This window comes from Geospiza fortis, unplaced genomic scaffold (genome assembly GCF_000277835.1).
Source record: "Geospiza fortis unplaced genomic scaffold, GeoFor_1.0 scaffold112, whole genome shotgun sequence".
NCBI lineage: Eukaryota > Metazoa > Chordata > Aves > Passeriformes > Thraupidae > Geospiza > Geospiza fortis.
This window is the reverse complement of record NW_005054298.1, coordinates 21029566-21048309: the sequence shown is the minus strand read 5'-3', so window position 1 is coordinate 21048309 and position 18744 is coordinate 21029566. Positions and strand designations below refer to the sequence as shown.

At 35.8% G+C, this 18744-nt stretch overlaps 2 protein-coding genes across 2 annotated transcripts; one reads left to right on the top strand and one right to left on the bottom strand.

Annotated features, from left to right (window-relative positions):
* The first annotated feature begins 6 nt into the window (after nucleotides 1-6).
* FKBP7 (FKBP prolyl isomerase 7) lies at nucleotides 7-3997 on the top strand. Its single transcript, XM_005415891.2, has 4 exons — nucleotides 7-59; nucleotides 1374-1525; nucleotides 3186-3319; nucleotides 3636-3997. The coding sequence occupies exons 2-4, from the start codon at nucleotides 1450-1452 to the stop codon at nucleotides 3795-3797; spliced, it is 372 nt and encodes a 123-aa protein (XP_005415948.1). The 5' UTR covers nucleotides 7-59; nucleotides 1374-1449; the 3' UTR covers nucleotides 3798-3997.
* A 1404-nt stretch (nucleotides 3998-5401) lies between these two features.
* PJVK (pejvakin) lies at nucleotides 5402-13162 on the bottom strand. The gene is made up of 6 exons (XM_005415890.2): nucleotides 12536-13162; nucleotides 10345-10540; nucleotides 8920-9061; nucleotides 8082-8199; nucleotides 6974-7078; nucleotides 5402-5974 (listed from the first exon to the last, which is right to left on the bottom strand). The coding sequence occupies exons 1-6, from the start codon at nucleotides 12744-12746 to the stop codon at nucleotides 5673-5675; spliced, it is 1074 nt and encodes a 357-aa protein (XP_005415947.1). The 5' UTR covers nucleotides 12747-13162; the 3' UTR covers nucleotides 5402-5672.
* Between the last annotated feature and the right edge of the window lie 5582 nt (nucleotides 13163-18744).

Genomic DNA, 18744 nt, shown 5'->3' with positions numbered 1-18744 from the left:
CTGCTGAACGCGCACTATGACGGATTCCTGGCCAGCGACGGATCCAAGTTTTACTGCAGGTGAGCCCCGTGGCACCGGGCCGGAGGACGGGCGGAGGGCCCTGCGCGATGCAGGGTGCGTGGCACAGCCGCTCCGCTCCCCCGAAGCCGAACAAGCGGGACTTGTGGCGCTCCCGGAGTGGGCACAGCTCGGGGCCCGTACTGACCACACCAGCAGTAGTACTTTACTTTTCCTCAGCCGAGTGTTGAAGGATGCAGATTTTCCCTCAAGCCAAACTAGGGAATCCCTAGGAGTCCTAGGGTCCCTAGGAGAAAGTTCGAGAGCCTGTAGCCCACACCTCACATGGAGCCCCCCTTTGTCAGAGTGGAAAAAAAACCCCTATTATGTTGATACTTGCCGTGTTCTGTGCTGTAACCTGTGCAGAAAAACTCGGGTTGTGAGGAGGAGCTCCTGGTAGGAATGCACACTGACAATTTTAGGCAGAAACTTTTGTATAGCATCCACTTCCACATAGTTGGCACTGTGCAGTGCAACCACATTATTATACTGGTGGTTTGAAGCCTTTTTGCCTCGTGTCTGTTGCCATTTCCCTTCTTGATTTGTTGTGCCATCCGTTTTACCGCAAAGTTATAATTTCTTCTTTTGCTTTTTCACTTTGCCCCATCCATCCGCAGGCAACAGCTTAACTCATTACAAAATCTTGATCCATTCCCCCACTTGTATAATTTAAGAAAAAACTCAGTATATAGGATAATTCTACATTTAACAGTACCATTTAACTTGCATTTCTTTGCCTGTTGAAGTGGCTGACCTGTACATAGAGCGTTGTTCTCTGGATGTTTTGCTCAGTTGCTGTTCGGTGTAGTGCCCATACTGGGGAGGCCTCATGTGACCAGAAGCTGCCTCAGGCACTGGCTGTCTGAGCTGGCCAGAGTGGTAGGTGAGCACACAGTACTGCAGCCAGCATTGCCAGGTTCCACCAGCACACACCTGCACTTAGTCCATCCCATCCTACAGTGTTGTGAACTGCTGAAGACATTTTCACTTTCTAGTGCTCCCCACTTGTAGACTTCCTGCAGTGGCGCCTTGTTTCTGGCATGCAGTGTACATGATCTGAAAGATTGGATGTTCTTATAAGAAGTTCAAAAACAAGGTTTTGTTTTGTTTTTTTTAAAAAAGGTTTCCCCTAACATATATCAAAATTTGACCTTAAATCATAAATGTAGCAGAAAAAGTGTTTATACTTTGTATTCTTGCACTCTTAACATTCTTGTGTGCTAATAATCTATGTTCTTACTAGCTGCAACTAAAAGTTATATTTATGATAAAAAATATTATATTAATGTTACTCATACACAATTTTTTTTTAACAGTCGGACGCAAAATGAAGGTCATCCAAAATGGTTTGTTCTGGGTGTTGGACAAGTCATAAAAGGCTTAGATATTGCTATGATGAATATGTGTCCTGGAGAAAAACGGAAAGTGACAATTCCTCCATCATTAGCATACGGACAGCAAGGATATGGTAAAAGAAGTTCTAACTCTAAACTTTGTCTTTCCTGTGTTTTTTACCCTTTGAAACATACAATACATAGTATTGTAAATGTCTATGAGAACTGGTGCTCCCATTTGGAGGCAGTGCAGCTGTGCAGCCCCAGTCCTGCTCATTAGTCCTGACATAGACCCACACTCAGGCCTTGCAGTTCGCATTAGAACTCAGTACATGCCACCCAATGTGTTTTCCCAAGTATTGCCATAGTGTGCAGCAAAAGGAAGATCTCCATGAGCAATATCAGCATTATTGTGTTAAAATATTAAATTCCAGTCACATTTCGTTTTTATTATTTGACTGCTACCTGTTTAGCCTTCTAATGAAAATCTACATCTTCTCAGTAAAATGGAATATAATGCAGTGCAATTAATCTAAGTAGAAATAATTTGCTTAAAATACTGCTTACATTCTGAATAGTTAATAGCTCTCATTATCACATTACACAGTAATTGCAACAGTGCAGTGTGTGAAATCTGATTTGAATATAAGATAATTCAGTGTGCAGATTACTTTTAAAAAGTTCCAGTACAAGTTTTATGCAGTGTTTCAGCACTCAAATGTAGATAAATTCAGCTCTGACTTGGGTGTAGTGGTTTCTGTGAAAAGGTAGCTCCTGCTCTATAATATTTTGGTACTGATATGTCAGAATTCAATGCATCAGTTTTGTCTTTAATACAATTTCATACAAAAAAGAAAAACACTGATACAAATAAAAACTGTTCTTTAATACTAGTGTTAACTGTTTGTTCCAGGTAGCACTTGAAGGAGGAAGTAGTATTTTCCTACAGCACACCTGTCCTCTGTCTCAGCATATTCCTGCATGCTGGGGAAGATACCTGCCTAATCTTGAATTAAAAAAGATGCATGTGGCTTTCTAAATCTTTACATGTCTTTTCTTTGTTGGTATGTATATTTGTAAACTGCTGGCACTGAATTCTAGTATTGTATCTTTTATAAGGTATATTTAAATCTTGATTTATATTCAGATGTATTTAAAACTACTTTTCTAAAGCATGGAAAGTTAAAACCTTTTGAACTCTGTTATTTTTGCTATGGCTACTTTTGATAAGTAGTGTAATAGTTTTATTTATCTTCTGTTTACAAACAGTGTAGATTCTTTAGCTTTTCTTCAGTTTATGAAGGATGGACACAAGCTCAAAATTCTGAGGTTACAGTGTCATGCTCACTGGCTTTGGCAACTTGCATGTTTACATTTTAATTCTACACTGCATGATTTTTTATGCTCTTTTGGCACTATTTTAGACTTTGGTTTGTTGCTGTCTCTTTTCAATTCCCTTTTTTGCCAGATGCATGATACATGGACCTGTGTTTGTAGGCAGTGCTGGTTTTACATCAGGTGGCAGAAAATGCTTTGATCCAGGAAGAAAGAATTCTAACAGCTGTTTTCTTAATTCAGAGGCCAGACAAAGTATTCCAGTAGTTTGAAGCTTCTGTGGGGATTTTTAGCAAGTCAGATGACTTACATTCTGTTGCTGCTTTTTGAGATGTACATTTTAAACATTATTTTACAGTATACGTAAAGTACCTTTTACCATACCTGTGAATTTATCATATATGTGATCTCTGCCCATAGTGTCTGGTTCCTTAAACACTTTTTTTCTTTTATTCATAGCACAGGGCAAGATTCCACCCAATGCAACACTGATCTTTGAGATTGAACTTTACGCAGTAAATAAAGGACCTCGTAGTGTTGAAGCATTTAATCAAATAGACAAAGACGGTGACAAGAAGCTCTCTGAACTTGAGGTAATATGATACAAATAATTTGAAACAAATAATTTATAAAACTATAGGTGTGGCTGCATCAGTTTTATCTTTACCTGAGCTTTCTCTACTGCTGCTGATCACCTAAGGTTTCTGTGTGTTTACACAAACTACACTGTGCTGTAGTTTGCTGAAATTTGCTTTAATACATTAGTAAGTCTCACACTTCCTGTAGACAAGCTGTAGATGTGTCTGCACTGCAATCACAGTAGATTACTTGTATACCCCCAGTGTCCTTGAAGATAGCTAGATTGAGTACTGACATAAAAGTCACAATGATTTGACTGTTTTCTTCTAGATAAGCCAATATTTGAAAGAAGAATTTGCAAGAGATGGCAAAAAACGTCATCCTTCCGCCCATGATGAAATCTTAGCTGATATATTTAAGAAGAATGACCATGATAGAGATGGCTTCATATCTGCAAAGGAGTACAATGTCTACCAGCATGATGAACTCTAAGTACTTTAAAAAATCTTTGGCTGTTTTCTGCACACTGAATTCTAAATAATAATACTTTGTCACAGAATTTTTGTATTTTTTTTATAGTGGAATCTTTTTATATCTCTTAAGGTGATTGTAAAAATCTTATTTTTAACATTCAGCTAATAAAATGTGTCAGATGTTTCAAAAGAAAGAAATAAAATTGAAGTACACCATGATCTAATATTTGTGGTTCTTACAACGTGTTCCAGTCTACAGTATTGCTCACACTGAGCAATACTGAGCTCAGCATTGAGCACACAAAAGTTACAGTAATCTCTGACATAGCTGGAATATAGCTGCTGAACACTTCTAAATTCCCTGTAAAATAAAAAAGGAAAATCTCAATCCCCTGTAAAATAAAAAGGGAATCCCAGGAATATAACTCCTAGACCCCTGCAGGCTCCAGGCCTATCTTCCTGGGGAAAGGCCATTTGCAGCAATTAACTATAAAAGGCCAGAAAATGGGCCAACTCTGTTTATGGAATGTTAAGATAAAAACAAAAATGTTTTTAATACAACTTAAAATAACCTCTTTGATGTAATATTAACAAGAAGAATTTGGTGTTGAAGAAAAAACAGTATTTTAAGTGAGTGTTTAAACTTCGGCTTAGTAAAATCATGAAGTTAGCCAGTTTATTCAGCAGCACCAAGTTAAAAATCTACACTATCACACTTTAATTGAATGAGGCTGAAGATGATGGGAGATGCTGTATATAAATATAAGTAATTCATTATTTGGGCATGATTCTGGTTTTCATCACTGGAAAAATGCAAAGAAGTAGGAATAGTTAATAGACAGTACTTCTTTCTATCTGATAACTGTTCTGCTTGTGCAGGACACATCATAACACTTGTGTAACATGCTTCACTCTTTCACATGAAAAGCAATGGCTGTATTCATTTCAACATGTAATAATCAGAAGTACAGAGTGAAAGTGGCAGCACTAGTGAAAAAGGCTTCCATACCTAGGTTATCCTTGAAATCATTTTAAAAGGTATAAAAAGGTTTTTTGCTCTGCCAGTGTAAAACAGTGTGGTGAGAGGTTTAACAGCACCCTGCCCCACAGCCCAGTCCCAGCCCTGGACACAGCTCTGTGGTGTTCCAGTCTTCAACAGACTCAGTTTTCCTGGGATGCACCTGTTAAAGACATTCACCCCTGAAGTCTTGTTGGAGTGAGCAGTTACATTATTTTCATAAGTTTCCAAAACATTTTCTGCTAAGCAGTTTTTTTTCTGAGCACATAAAAGAAAGTCAAGAGCAGCTGTGACATAGAATTCAACTGCAGCAGGTAGACTGGCTGGTACTTTTTCATAATTAAACAAACTCTATATTTGGCAACAGCACCCTAATATGAAGCTACCTTCCATAGTTCCAGTTGTTCCCTTTTGTAACTGAAACATTAGACTGAGCTAAGTTTTAGCATGTTTTTTAATCTGATACTTCAATTAAACATTCATGAGAACACTAAATTATTAACAAATATTCTCATTTAACCATCATATGCCAGTATAGAGAAAGGCAACATTTTGGGGTTTAACAACAAGTTTGTGTAAACAACTTTAAGTTCTAGCATATATTCTGACATTATGAAAATACTATTTAAAAGTCTGTTTTTCATTATCATGATAATGAGAAAGTTCTGGGAAAAACAGCAATGTCAGGAAATTAATGTGCATTTTAAAGTAGAGGTCATTGACTGCAAAGCGCAGAATTTGAAGATAACAGCGTAATAAAATGTTTTGCACTTTCACTGTTTTGCATGTCACAATTGGAAACATACTTACTAACTCTGAAAAGTTTGTGGCACAGTTATGCCCACGTGTGTGATAACAGGCACTTACCCAGATCAGTTACTTCATTCTCTTATGCCAGAGGTCAAAACAGGGCACAGCATGCAGTCGTACATACTTCTGTCCATTAAAAGAACACTCCAGGCATCCATAGACTGTCTCCCTTTTTGAACTTCCCATTCCACAGAGGACGCAGGGGCCTTTGGGGATGTTGTTATTAAGTAAATTAATTCGGATATGAGAACCGTCTCTGAGATAGCTTGTAGAGAGATCAGTCATGCTTGCAGCTTTTTCATAATAATCTGCAAAAAGGTCCTCCAAGTAAGGATCAGAGTTAGCAACGATTTCCACTACTCCTTTATCTGAAAAAGAACGCACAAGGAAAAGAAGCAGTATTTTCTTACTACATTATGATCTGTTGTTTAAAAAAATATCAGTTTAATTATAGAAATAACAACTGATGCACAAAGCTGTTCTAAGCCTGCCATATAGATTGCTTCCCATCAAAACCACTGTGTGATGAAAATTCTTCTTCACTGACAAAAGCTAGAATGTTTTGTATATGACCTATGTAATTATATTTTTAGAAATATACCTAAAGGATAGGCATGCAGCAGGCTTCTGAGAAATTGGTGCAAAGTCAAACCACAGCTGTGTACTTCATTTTTTCTATTTTTGCATTTCTAGTTTTATGTTCTAAACATTGTAAATTCACTTTTTTCCTATTATTTACAAAAAAACACCTATACACAGCAGCTTTTGGGACATGTTTACTGCTCAGCATTTGCAGATTTCCAAAGTACTTGCACTAAGAGTGTTATAAGTTTAAGATCTTGGTCTAAAGTTGCATACAGGGATTGGCATTTTTGTTGGATGCTATGTTCATATTAGACTGAAAAAAGAAGACTTTGAGGGTATCCTGCCACAGGAACATAGTGCCTAAGGAGTACGTTTAATTATTGCAGTTAATATTGTTTGATATTTAAAATTACAGCTTTTGCCTTCAACTATTACTATAATTATAACTTGTATAATACAAGCTGTAAATGGCAAACACAAGAAATAGGCTCAATGTTATGCTAGCTGTGTAATTACTCCCTACCAGTTTATCAACAGCCATACGTTTTAAGATCTTTAGAGTTTAATGAACAGATTTGTTATTCCTGAGACAGGTTCCAAAATGTAAATTTTAATAACTGTATAATCATTTCAATACATAGAAATAGAATTTCAATTCATTTCAATAGAAATTGAGAGGTTCATTTTGCATCAAATTTTTTTTCTTTAAATATTCATCTTGGACAGATATTAGAGGTACACTTTTAAAAAAGACATTTGTGTATAAATATCAAAAGTCATACTTCGATGAAACAGATTATTCTTTAATCTCCTGAATTTGGTCAGTGAAGATGATCCAGATTTCTCTCTTTCAAATCCTCCTTTTGCAATTGGAGTCACACAGAGTTCTGCAAAAATGAAAAGTTTTTTAAAGGACTAAATATAAAAGCCATAATTGCACAACAATTTAATACGCTTTCTAATCAATAAAGTTAAGAGTGATTAAATTTAGTTTTGCTAATGTTTTTAATGGCTAGTATAATTTTTCAGTACAAGTCTGCACACAGTAATAGCTCACAGAATTAAGTAACACAGATTTGATGGGAATTTTTAACTGTTGGTGGCTTTCAATTAAAATCCTCAGAGCCTGTTTTGGTTCATACACAAATTATGATCATGTTAAGGGGTCAGGATACTCAGTAGCATAACAATAGAAGCCCTGGTTCTGAAGGACAAACATTTCTGTAGTCTTACTTGAAAGTAAAAATGAAACATTGTAAGCGAGGCTGTGAGTTCTGTACTCACCACTTCCAGTACTGAATTCTATCCATAACTTGAAAGAAATACTTTAAGGTAAAATCTATGCTATGCAAATTTTTTATTTGTTTAACAAATAAACAAATTGCAAATTTGCAATTTGTTAATTGCTGCAATTAATTCCACCTAAATAGCTTTATATATTTATATGTGTAAATGATGTATCAGACTGAAATTAAAGCCCCAACAGAAAAAAAATATTATTTGTTTAGAAGTTCTGTCCACTTTTTCCTTTATTTGTATCTTTGTACTTGCCTATTTTATGCAAAACTGATCAGATAGTCTCAGGAACCTGTTCCTCACCAGCTAGAAATATAACTAAGTGGGGCTTTTTGTTCCATGCAACCACAGAATTTTGAAAATACCAAGTCTAATTTTTATGAAATGTTCCCACAGTAGACTATTTTCTAGCACCTGCCTTGTTTTCTTTGCAAGCACTGTTTCTATCAGAATGTCAGAATACTTATGTGCATAAAATTAAAGCATCCTATTGTAGGGGATCAGGGCTTATGTATATCAAGAGCAATAAAACAGATTTAAAAACTTAGATCATTATAAATAATAGCAGTAATGACAGTAATTCACATCACTTACCAAAATTACCATCCAAATGAATGTAGAGTTCAAATACACTAAAAGCAATAGTTGTATGTGCAGGAAAAACAATGGCTTTGTCCCGCCCTTTAGAATTCTGATCTTCAATTATGTGAAACTATAGTTTAGAGAAGGATCAAAAGAAAAAAACATTACAAATTGAAACGAATAAATAAAGAAAATACTAATCTTAACTTCATATATTGAGAATTATAATGCTGGGGGAAACTTTGAAATTGAAGATCAAATTTCACAACTGAAGAATTTTCTATTAACTACTTTGCATTTTAATAAATTTTGATACAGAGAGAGTAATTTGCATCACTTAGTGAAAATTATGTGAATGATTTATTAGTACTAGAAAGAGCGAAGTTAGAAGACTTGTAAGTTTAATTATTGAAACACATCGAGGGGGAAGGGGAAGGAAGAGCATAAGACAAGGAGTAAGATGCCAACCCTTCAAATAATAACCTGAAATTCCAATGTGCTACAGAAGATGACTGTAATAATGAAATAATAATGAAAGAAAGGTTATACATTTATTAGAAAGTCAAACTAAGAAGTAGTAAATTCCACTTTTTTGCTGAGGCTTTACCCCAGGCAATGGCTCATTGTCTAGCCATCTTTTCATGCATTTCCCATCCCTCTGTCATATAAGTACTGCTAACAAAAGACCAACTTTTAAACCACTTTACATTAGTACAATAATATTGATTTACTTTAGATTTTTTATGAGCTTACATTATAAAAACACAATTAAATCAAACCATAAAATTTATAATAATGAGCTTTTTATGGTTGATCATTTGAGTCACAGAACTTTGTCAAGCATATTTACCCTCATTGGCTCTCCACGCATCCCAGTATGGACAGTTAATGAGCACTGCCTTGTAGTTCGAATACTTTCCATGACCACACACAAAATTTCCATCCTACTTTTTCTTGATTGATGGACTAGACAATGATCAAAGTTTATTTTTCTAAAATCAAGAGGGATGCAGGAAGGAAATTCAGACATAATTAGCAGTTTACAAAGCAGCTAAGTGACTTTAAATCAGTAAATAAATCACCATAATGTCTGTTTCATAGCAGTAAAACAACCGACCAAGGAGATCTCTGGAAACTTAATATTGGTTTTCACTGTTTGGGAACAGAACTAAGAAATTCAAGGAAAGCCAGTATTCTACAGATATTAGAGAGGATACCTGGAACACCCTGGAAAATTCAAAGCCTGTCCATCTGACTCTGGTTTTAGTGCCATTAACTGAAAAAAACCTATATCGCTCATAAACAGTACTGAACAATCATGAAACAAGTGACTGTAGAAGAATTTCTACAAGCAGTGGCAGTTAGTTCTATGACACTGAATCTTTTCTTCAGGAGACTAGGTCCTCTTCCCTCACCCCCAGTTATTAATGATAACATTTGGAGGTTACAAATAAACTAGGAAAATAGGGAAGGAGAAGTTACAGATACAAAATGGCATGCACTTCTTGGTAAATACCAACAAGGTAACAATATATATTTGCAAATGCCAAATGTTGCATCATGCATACTAAATAATTTACAGGGATGGACTGCTGGGATTCACTGGGATGCCATTGTTACCAAGGGACAATCTTTGAAATATAAAAAAAAGAATTACCCCTAGTATTAGTCACATCATATTTCTACACATTTGACATCTGTGCTAGCACCACAGGAACAAGAAGTTCATTTTCAGTCTCCACAACTCAACAAGAATGTTGGTAGAAGAGACTTGATTTAAAGAAAAGTCACAGAAGGTTATGAAAATTAAAGTAGAAAAACCTATTTTGCTTTTGAAGAAAAGGCTGTGTAATAGCTTCATAAAACCTCAAAGTACCTATAATGGCAATAACACATATGGCTCTCTAGTTCATCAAAGGCAAAGAAATCCTATTTCTGGAACTTGAAGTTAGGTAATGTCATTCAAAGTAGATTTCATTTTCAATACTATGGTATAACACGATAGGAGTTTTGATGGACTCTTCCTTTCTGAATTTGCTTTTTTCTTTTTTCCTGAGACATGCACTGTAATTCAAAGAATTCAGAAAAATTTTACAGCCTGTATTATACAGGTTATGTGTCTAATCCCAGTGATCCAACCTGACAACCCTTGAAAATATCAGATGGCAACTGCTATTGATTGACTAAGAATAATCAAAACCGAACAACTTCAGACTTTCAGCCTAACTGTATGAAATAGAATTATGGAAACAGAAATCAAAACATAGAATACAACCTTGTAGTAAGTTCTCTCAGTAATGTTGGTACTTCAACTTCGTGTTTGGTCACTATACCAAATGAAGCTTTAAAGGCAATGGAATCTGATCCAGCAACATCAAAACCAACATCATTCATTATCTGATTTCCTCTTCTGCCATTAAGTGAAACATCTGATTTGTCTTCATAGTTGAGCAACTGGTAAGACGAGACACCTGAGTAAAAGAAGATAACCTTTGTGTAATGATGAAAAGTCTGAATACAGTATTTTCACATAGCCAGAATAAATGGTACCATTCCTACTGTGCTTAATCATTTTGATATGAAATTCAGAGCTATATTGAGCACTTGTTTGTTGATGTTACTTCTGATGATTGATGGAAAGAGTACATGGGAGTCCTGGGTTTGACTAGAGCTATTTTCAAATTTCTGTGTTCATCATTATTGTCCTCGGGTACTTCCACCTGTAACTATGATGCTGATATGTGTAAACTGGACATGTGGTGTGTTTTGGCTTTAATGTCAGAGGCTCTGAAACCCAAAATGACTCAGTGGAGGCCACACAGAATATTAAAACTAGGAATAAAATGAAAGCCACTGTATAAAAAGTATTAGGGAATTCTGAATTCTGTCTAGATGCTATACAAAGACCCTAATTTTTTTTCATTTTTGCAGTACATGAATGAGACATGGGTCTGCCAGTAGCATTAACTCTGCCCAGGGACTACATCAGTTTATTTTGAAGGAAAACAACAGATTAATTCTGACTCATTTTGCATTCAATTATTGTACAATCAAAAGGTAGGTACCAAAACACCTCTACAAAAGTGTCTTTATGATATCAAATACATTTCCATTACACTAACAGAAAAAATATTAGAACACATTGGTTACCAAATTAAAATGAACACAGGGATTAGATTTCCAAATACATCTAAGAATCTGTGGTTTACTCCTTTTATTGTTTTTAATCCTTTGAAGATATTAGGATAAGCTGACATTGTGAAGTCATCTACTATGAATCTTGTTTGTGTTTATTTTTAACCAAAAAGAATGTTAATATATATTTTCATAATTCTAAAAGGATTGGAAATGCTTATCTTTGTCACATAAAAAAGGAAGTTCAATTACAAATCTCCTTGTTTATGTTAAAGGATTTTCTTAATACTTTCTGCACATGACATTTAAGCTTTACAGAAAAGACTAGTATGGTTTTGTGAGAATTTTTAATGAGATTTTACAACCTTTTTCTCAGATTTTTTAATTAGATTTTTGATTTTTTTTCATTCAGGACAAGCCAGCTGACTTCTCCTGAGTGTAAGACATAGGATTAAAATTTTTCTTATCATGCTTGTGTCCTGAAATCCCCCCTTGTGGAATCAAGTGGTATTTCCTGTCCTGACAAACTAATTTATATTAGTTTGTCTTAGTAGAATTTTTAACAGATGCATCTGTTGTGCAAGTAATATCATCAATCATTTTGCCAAAATTGACATAAAAAAAAATAAAGCAATGAAACTGTTTTGAGAAAACCTGTAGACATGAATTACACACTTTTCAAAGGAATGTACAGGAAGATACAGGCCATATAGTTCAATTTTGCAATTCATAATTCTATTAGAATCTCCTCAAAATTTACACTATGGCATAGAAAAAGAAATTTTAAAAACAGTTAAGCTCTTTAAGTACACCACAAAGATTGCAAACGTGGAAAAATCTTACGAAAATACAATTACACCAGTCAGATGGAATAGCTGTTTTCAAATGCTTCTGCCTGTACAGAGCTCATTCAGCACCAGGCACTGCCAGCATGAACTGATTCTTACACAATTAAAAGTGAGTATACAGACAAAGGGCTACATTTCTAAACAAATTTTATGTAGCAATTAATCAACATACATCAGTCAGGAATTGGAGGTTTGTGGGAAAAAAAAAAGCTTAACTGAATTTGTTTAATACTAGTTCAGAAAATATCAAGGCTTTTTAATACAAATTACTTTCTTTTTTTACTCTTTTCCTAGAAAGTCCCTTTTTTTTACTTTTCTCTTACCATTTTGATTTGTATTTTTTTCCTAAATATTTATTACATGACTAAGCTAGAAAAATGTTATTACCCATTTACTAAGGAAACATCATCCTTCCTGCCCCTGTTCACTATGTCTACTAGAAAACATGCATTTTTCCACTTTGAAAAAAGATAAAAATCTTACCTGCAGAAATTTCTTTCTCCCCTTGAAGAATGTCTTTTAATGTGAAAGGTGTTGAAGCAAATTTAGATTTTTTTGAAAGCAAGCATTTTCTTTTTTTAATCACAAGGCTCAGAGGTTGGTATCTGTCAGCTTCACTGAGGCTGGGCACGGGAACTAATCTTCCTCCATCACCAACCTGTTTAACGAAGTTTTTGGTTGCAGCAGCAAACATATTATGACATTAGTAATGATAAAAATAGAAAACTCTGTATCAAGTGTAGCTTCCAGACATCGAGCCCATGTTCAATTCTTCTTATATTGTTCTTGCAAACAAATTACCATGCTTTGGAAAAAAAAAATCCGTCAAACTGCTTTTTTTTAGACTGAGTTATATCTCACTTTTAAAGAATCGACAGCATCTTAGCTACTGAACTTCTATGGTGTACTGCTTGGGACTTCTCTCAAAGACCTTCAGTTAAGCTCTCTAATTCTGCATGATGAATAATGAATTAACAGTGTAAACTGAGAAGGAAATGATGCCCTTTTCTTGGCAGTTCATTGCCACTTTTTAAAAGACAAAATTTACTGTCATAGAAACAGAAAACTAACTTCCATAACCCTCAACTTCCCAATAGGAGTTACTGGTGTACTGCTGTTTGTTGGGTCCCTGCTGCAGCTGAATTCTGGTGTTTTAGCAGCACCAACAAAGCAGCCCAGAAGTGCTCTGAGAGGGCACTGGAATTACAGCTGGCTGAGCACTGGCAGCTCTGGGAGACGGTGTTGCCTTTCACAGCACTGCCATAACCTGCCTGGGAGGGCTCAGCTGGGGCCTGGGCACTGTGCTGGCCTGAAGTGTAAGATCTGAGCAGGCTGGGGGCAGAGGAAACACCAGTGGGCTCTCATCATTTGTTATTAATCTCCTATGGACTTAGCTGTCTGTGACCCCAGGGCTAGGCTTGAGCTGCATGCGTTTAGCTCAGACTACTGAAAACCTCATTCAGTTGTGAGAATTATGCAAAATAATACAAGTAAAATTGCAGAAAGAAGTGACAGTATTGATAGAGGAATGAGGAGCAACTAAAGAATCCAAGATATAAAGCCCCAGTGTAAAAAGACAGAAAATTGTAAAGAGAGGAAAGACAGACAGTAGAGAGCACTGTGGAGGAGGATCTCTGAGAGAGGCAGAAGGAGCTGACCCACCTTCATGTAAACAATTACTTGATTTTCTAGTTAGATTGATGAACACAGAACTGGATAAACCTTGCAGGTCTTCTTCCAGAGACTCCCTTTGCAGTTACAGTATGTAAAGCATCAGGCTTGTAAAGTTTCACCTGGTTGCCAGGTAACAATTGGTTCGATTGGCTTTTTTTCTGAAGTAAGGTTTTTATGTGAAAGTATCTTAAGGACTGTTTTTATAACATGAACACTTATTTAATAACTTATCATGTGTTAATACTTCCATAATATTTTTAAAGGTTCAGAGTATCAGACAATCCAACAAAATGGCAAAAAGAGGATGGCATTAGTTCAGCTATCTAAGATGAAAGGAAAGGCTGCTGGATCGTTCTGCTTACTCTAGAGGGTGCTGAAAAATCAAGTCAGGTTATATAGAGACTTTAAATTGAGAGCATGGGAAAGGCTGCAATTAATTCTGGCTATAATTCATACCACATTATCTGAAAAACCCTGTACATATTTACTCAATCAAAACACATTAACAGAACTGAAAAGCTTTCAAAGGGAAGAAATGTCTAAGGGAACTCTAAAATTAAAATTGCCTGTTGATCCTTGGCTTAGATTAATCCTGTAATATATATGTTTGACAGAAAACTATTTTTCTACAAATTGTTAAGACCAGCTGGCACTGTTTATTCAACATGCATTTGTATTTTTCTTACTCACTATGTGGTCATAGATCATACTTCATGTGATCTAGCTCTAATTTTGATAATGAATAGTTTCATTTGGTATGTTTATGTGCTATTCCTGTGACTCTAACACCCTATAATCCATCATAAATGCTTCAGCAGATGTTTGTGCTGTCCTCATGCCACAGATCAGAGAACAGCAGTCCGTGTACAGGACCACTGCCATGATCTGAAAACATTCACTAATTTTGCATATCCAAGTGAAGACATGAAGGTATTTCCCTGCTCCTCCAGCACTAGACACTTTTGTACTTGGTGCACCAGCGTACTTTATGAACTTCCAGCATTTCTGCAGCTCTGGTGTGCTCTCATTTTGGGCAACCAATTAACTAAAAACATTTAATTTCCAAGTGCACAAGTTAGGCCTGAGTCACCACTGGAATAAAAATAATCTTGACTTGTCTCACCAAATTGTGCAGATGAAAATCCTTGTTCACATTTGCTCCCTGGGCAGGATCTAGGCTGAAATGTTGCATTCCCCTCAGCACAGAGCCACACAAGGGCACTGACGAGGCTCCCCTCTGCACAGCCCTCCACAGAAGAGGAAGGGGACTTTTCTAGCCTGATTACCTTCCCCTGAAAGGAAGAGCAAGAGAGGTTATTTCCTACACAAGATGAGTTCTGTTTTTTTCAGAGGGGGTGTTAGCCATGAAGTAGTAACATAGCAAGTATTAGCTATATAGAGTTTAGAATATTTTATGCCTAAATACAGTATTTTTTTTCTCACATCATATTTATAAAAACATGGAGATTTTTTAAGGGTAAAACCTAGATGACAATCCTGCTCTCTGCATGGTGTTGGAAGATGCAGAAGGTTTTGTGTAGTTAAAAGATAATTCCATAATGATTTTTGGTTTAATATTAGATAGCTATCCTACATTATACCTTGCAGAAATGTCTGTCACCTGTAATTATACAGTGTCTAATGAGGCATTAAAACGTGATCTAAGGTAGTGCAAACTAGACATTTGTCCAAGGAACTGCAAATGTGGAATTATTTCATTATTTTCAATCCAGAAATCTTGAACTATTTGTAATCCACTTGAACTGATCTGACTTTAATTTATTTCTTGTCACAGCCAACCATATCATAAGATTAGCATGATTAAGCAGTCAATTGAAGGGAGAAAAGAAATCTTAAGTGTTAACTGACTGGATAAACTTCGTCGATGTTTCACTTGAAAGGATTAAACCCACAATCTACACCAAATTATGCTGGTAATTTGCTTAATATCTTCTTCGTGTACTAAAGGATGCCGTCAGTTGGCAGATCTCCCAATAGAGGAGATACAGGAGTGTACCATGTACACTTCAAGTGCATTTGAACTGCATTACATTTACCTGCTGATCTCTGCAGAAGAACAAATGCAAGAATTTAACATTAAAAAAACAGCAAAATAAAATGCTACTGAAAAAATTACTCACAAAATTCTGTAAATTTCCAGCATATGGCATGAGTATTTCCCTAGAAACACAGGATCTGAGTAATACAGACGCTGTTATATTTCAGGAGGTAACAAACATAACATTTTATGGGGCAAAATATGGTTCTAATTATATACACACTTTTTGGGTTTTTCCAACAACCTGAGTGGGTTTAACAGCACTTGACTTCTTTTTTTGTTTTGTTTTGGTTTTGTTTTTGAGGTGGCATTTATCTAGAAATTCTCATGTATGAGCAAAACCAGCCAGTTTAATACCATGACTTACATAACTTCAGAGCTCCTGGAATACAAAGTCTGGTGATTGTTTTATATGCTCTTCCACAGACTTACCTTTCAGGTTCCAGACCTTTGTTCATGGACAAGCAGATTACTTAATCTATGTTTCATGTGTCCATCTTTAGAATGCATGAAATATCCCAGCTTTTTCTTCTTTGTAATTGCCCCAGTATGAATGACAATATTTTCAATGGAGAGATGGATGTGTTAACTGTGAAGCCTTTACTAAAAAGGAATGCAAAGTAGTCCTCCAGGGACAGATATGCTGAGGAAATACACTTGCATTTATACTTATCACCTGTGAGAAGCAGGCACATCTTTCAGCTCTCAGCCTGGCAATTGACAGCATCTTTTTGCTCATTAAAAAGATATGAAACAAATTGCCAGCATAATATGGCGCAAATTTTGGGTTTAATCTTTTCAATACCAGCTCAGTTTATCCAGTCAGTTAACACCTAAGATTTCTTTTCTCCCTTCATCTTCCAGCTTTCAATTGTTACATAAACATTGCTGTATACAACAAAGCTACTTTCATCATGTAGCATTAATAGCTTGTGAAGAAAAATCTGGAAAAAAACCCCAAGACAGTGTGACCTAAAGTAAACTGTTTAATGCTTCCTTTCCTTTGAAGGATGCTGCCCAAATGGCTAAATCATTTTTAACCAGCATCTGTCAGTAGGTGTGCCTGTGTGAGAGGACAGCTTTGGGGGCTTGCTCATCCACCTGTATGAGGATGTAGAACAGTAGATGCTGCTGTGCCACTATATCTGAAGAAAAGTTGCAAAACAAAGGATTCGTCTGTTATGTTATAACTCACATTGTCCATGCTAAGCTGTCTGATGGGTGCTGGTACAGTTACATCTATATAAAATTTCCCTCAGTCATAGACATCTTGCTCCTTGCTGCTTCTCCTTATGTTTTAAACTGAGCAGCAGGACTGCTCTTATTTTTGGCATTGACACTAGGTGTTCTGTGATACTGGGCAATTAACCTCTATGAAACCTACTGCATGTGGTGTGCTGAAGGGTCACTTCTCAGGGAAGGACACTGCAAGAACTGATTATTACTATTACAAAGCACTCTCAGATCTTTGGATACAGAGTATTTATAAACAGACAATATTAAATCAGTGTTTGTAGGGCATGCAAGAATCCAGCATCCTCTTTCATAATCACCTCTATGTTTATTCAGCCTGTTCCTTTTCATGCTTTCAAGAGAAGAATATATCTTCATCTAGTTTCCTAATTCATTTTTTTTCACACGCCTATACAGTAATAAATTAGAGCAGTTTCCAGACACTAAACATTTTAATAGACAAGTGACATAAAAAATTCTTGTCACCAAACAAGAAAAGTAGCCTGATACTGTTATTCTAGGTCAGCTGATCAGCATTTAAGTGAAGTCAGCTCTTGAACTAGAACTGAAGAATGGATGTGCTCTAGTACTCTTGAATTACTTTGACTGCTAAAAGTAATGCAAGGCCCTCAGAAATAACTTACCTAAAGAGGAACTTAAAAGACAATTAACACCTTAAATTTTATCAGTTGAAAGAAATAACCCAACATCCTTATCAGAATTTATAGCCCACCTACAGTCCAACAAGTAACCTTTTGAGAATGTTTAATTATAATTTTTTCCTCCACTGACTTGTTAAAAAACCTGCTCAAGAAGCCTAGGGTGGTTGTGAAGTTTGAGCTAGTAATTAGTTTCTTTCCTTTACCAAAGGAAATGTAGCCAGACACTCGTCAGTGAGAAAAGCAACTACATATTTCGTTTTGCTTTGGAACTTATTCTTGTAAATACAAACATAATCTAATGTAATCTCATCACAGGCAAAAAGCATCTTCATAACAGATTCATGTCTGTAACATGAATTTATGCATACTTTTTCTGATTTTTTTTTAATATACTACTATTAAAATATGCTCTTGGGATATAGATATGGGATATACGACCTAACCTGTCTCTTTATCTACTCTAAGTTAAATCTTAGATGTAGGTCTCAGAAATATAAAATGACAGTCCAAATAGAAGACATTTTATTTGCTGCCCTTGAGTAAAATCAGACACATTACTCAATCAAAATAGAGTCCCTTCTCAGCTAGCACCTAGTACTCTGGGTTTGAATGATATCATAGTTTAGTTTATTTTAACTTTAGTAATAATTACTTACCTGAAAAATAATTTTCCATATTGAAGTGCAATGTTTTTTTAACATTTTGACCAACTTAAATATTTAGTAAGATCATGAGCACTTGAAGAACCATGCAGATTGATATGTTGCTGTGCAAAAATGCAATGTATCATCATATCAGAACAGATTTTTGTACCAGCAGTGAAACTTGGAACAGCTTTCTGTGGGCAACTCCTTTAGCTGAGTCAGGATGAAATCCTGTCAATAGCTTCCCACACTGTCTCACTTCACCACACCACAGCGCCTACATGTTTGTGGCTATGAAGAAGCATCACCTGTCTCCTGCTTAGATTAAATCTAAACATGTTATTTATTTTCATACCTGAAGTAATAGTTTTGATGCTAAATTAGGTGTGAGGTTGCTTGTGCTGCCTCTCAGGCCTCTGG

What these genes read in the sequence shown, in the direction of transcription:
- FKBP7 (XM_005415891.2), top strand. Translation starts at nt 1,450, where the DNA reads ATGATGAATATGTGTCCTGGAGAAAAACGGAAAGTGACAATTCCTCCA. An exon ending in ATACGGACAGCAAGGATATG is followed by an intron (nt 1,526 to 3,185) that starts GTAAAAGAAGTT and finishes TTTTATTCATAG; the next exon opens with CACAGGGCAAGATTCCACCC. An exon ending in AGAAGCTCTCTGAACTTGAG is followed by an intron (nt 3,320 to 3,635) that starts GTAATATGATAC and finishes GTTTTCTTCTAG; the next exon opens with ATAAGCCAATATTTGAAAGA.
- PJVK (XM_005415890.2), bottom strand. Translation starts at nt 12,746, where the DNA reads ATGTTTGCTGCTGCAACCAAAAACTTCGTTAAACAGGTTGGTGATGGA. An exon ending in GGAGAAAGAAATTTCTGCAG is followed by an intron (nt 10,541 to 12,535) that starts GTAAGATTTTTA and finishes TCTTTTACTCAG; the next exon opens with GTGTCTCGTCTTACCAGTTG. An exon ending in CTGAGAGAACTTACTACAAG is followed by an intron (nt 9,062 to 10,344) that starts GTTGTATTCTAT and finishes TCTTGATTTTAG; the next exon opens with AAAAATAAACTTTGATCATT.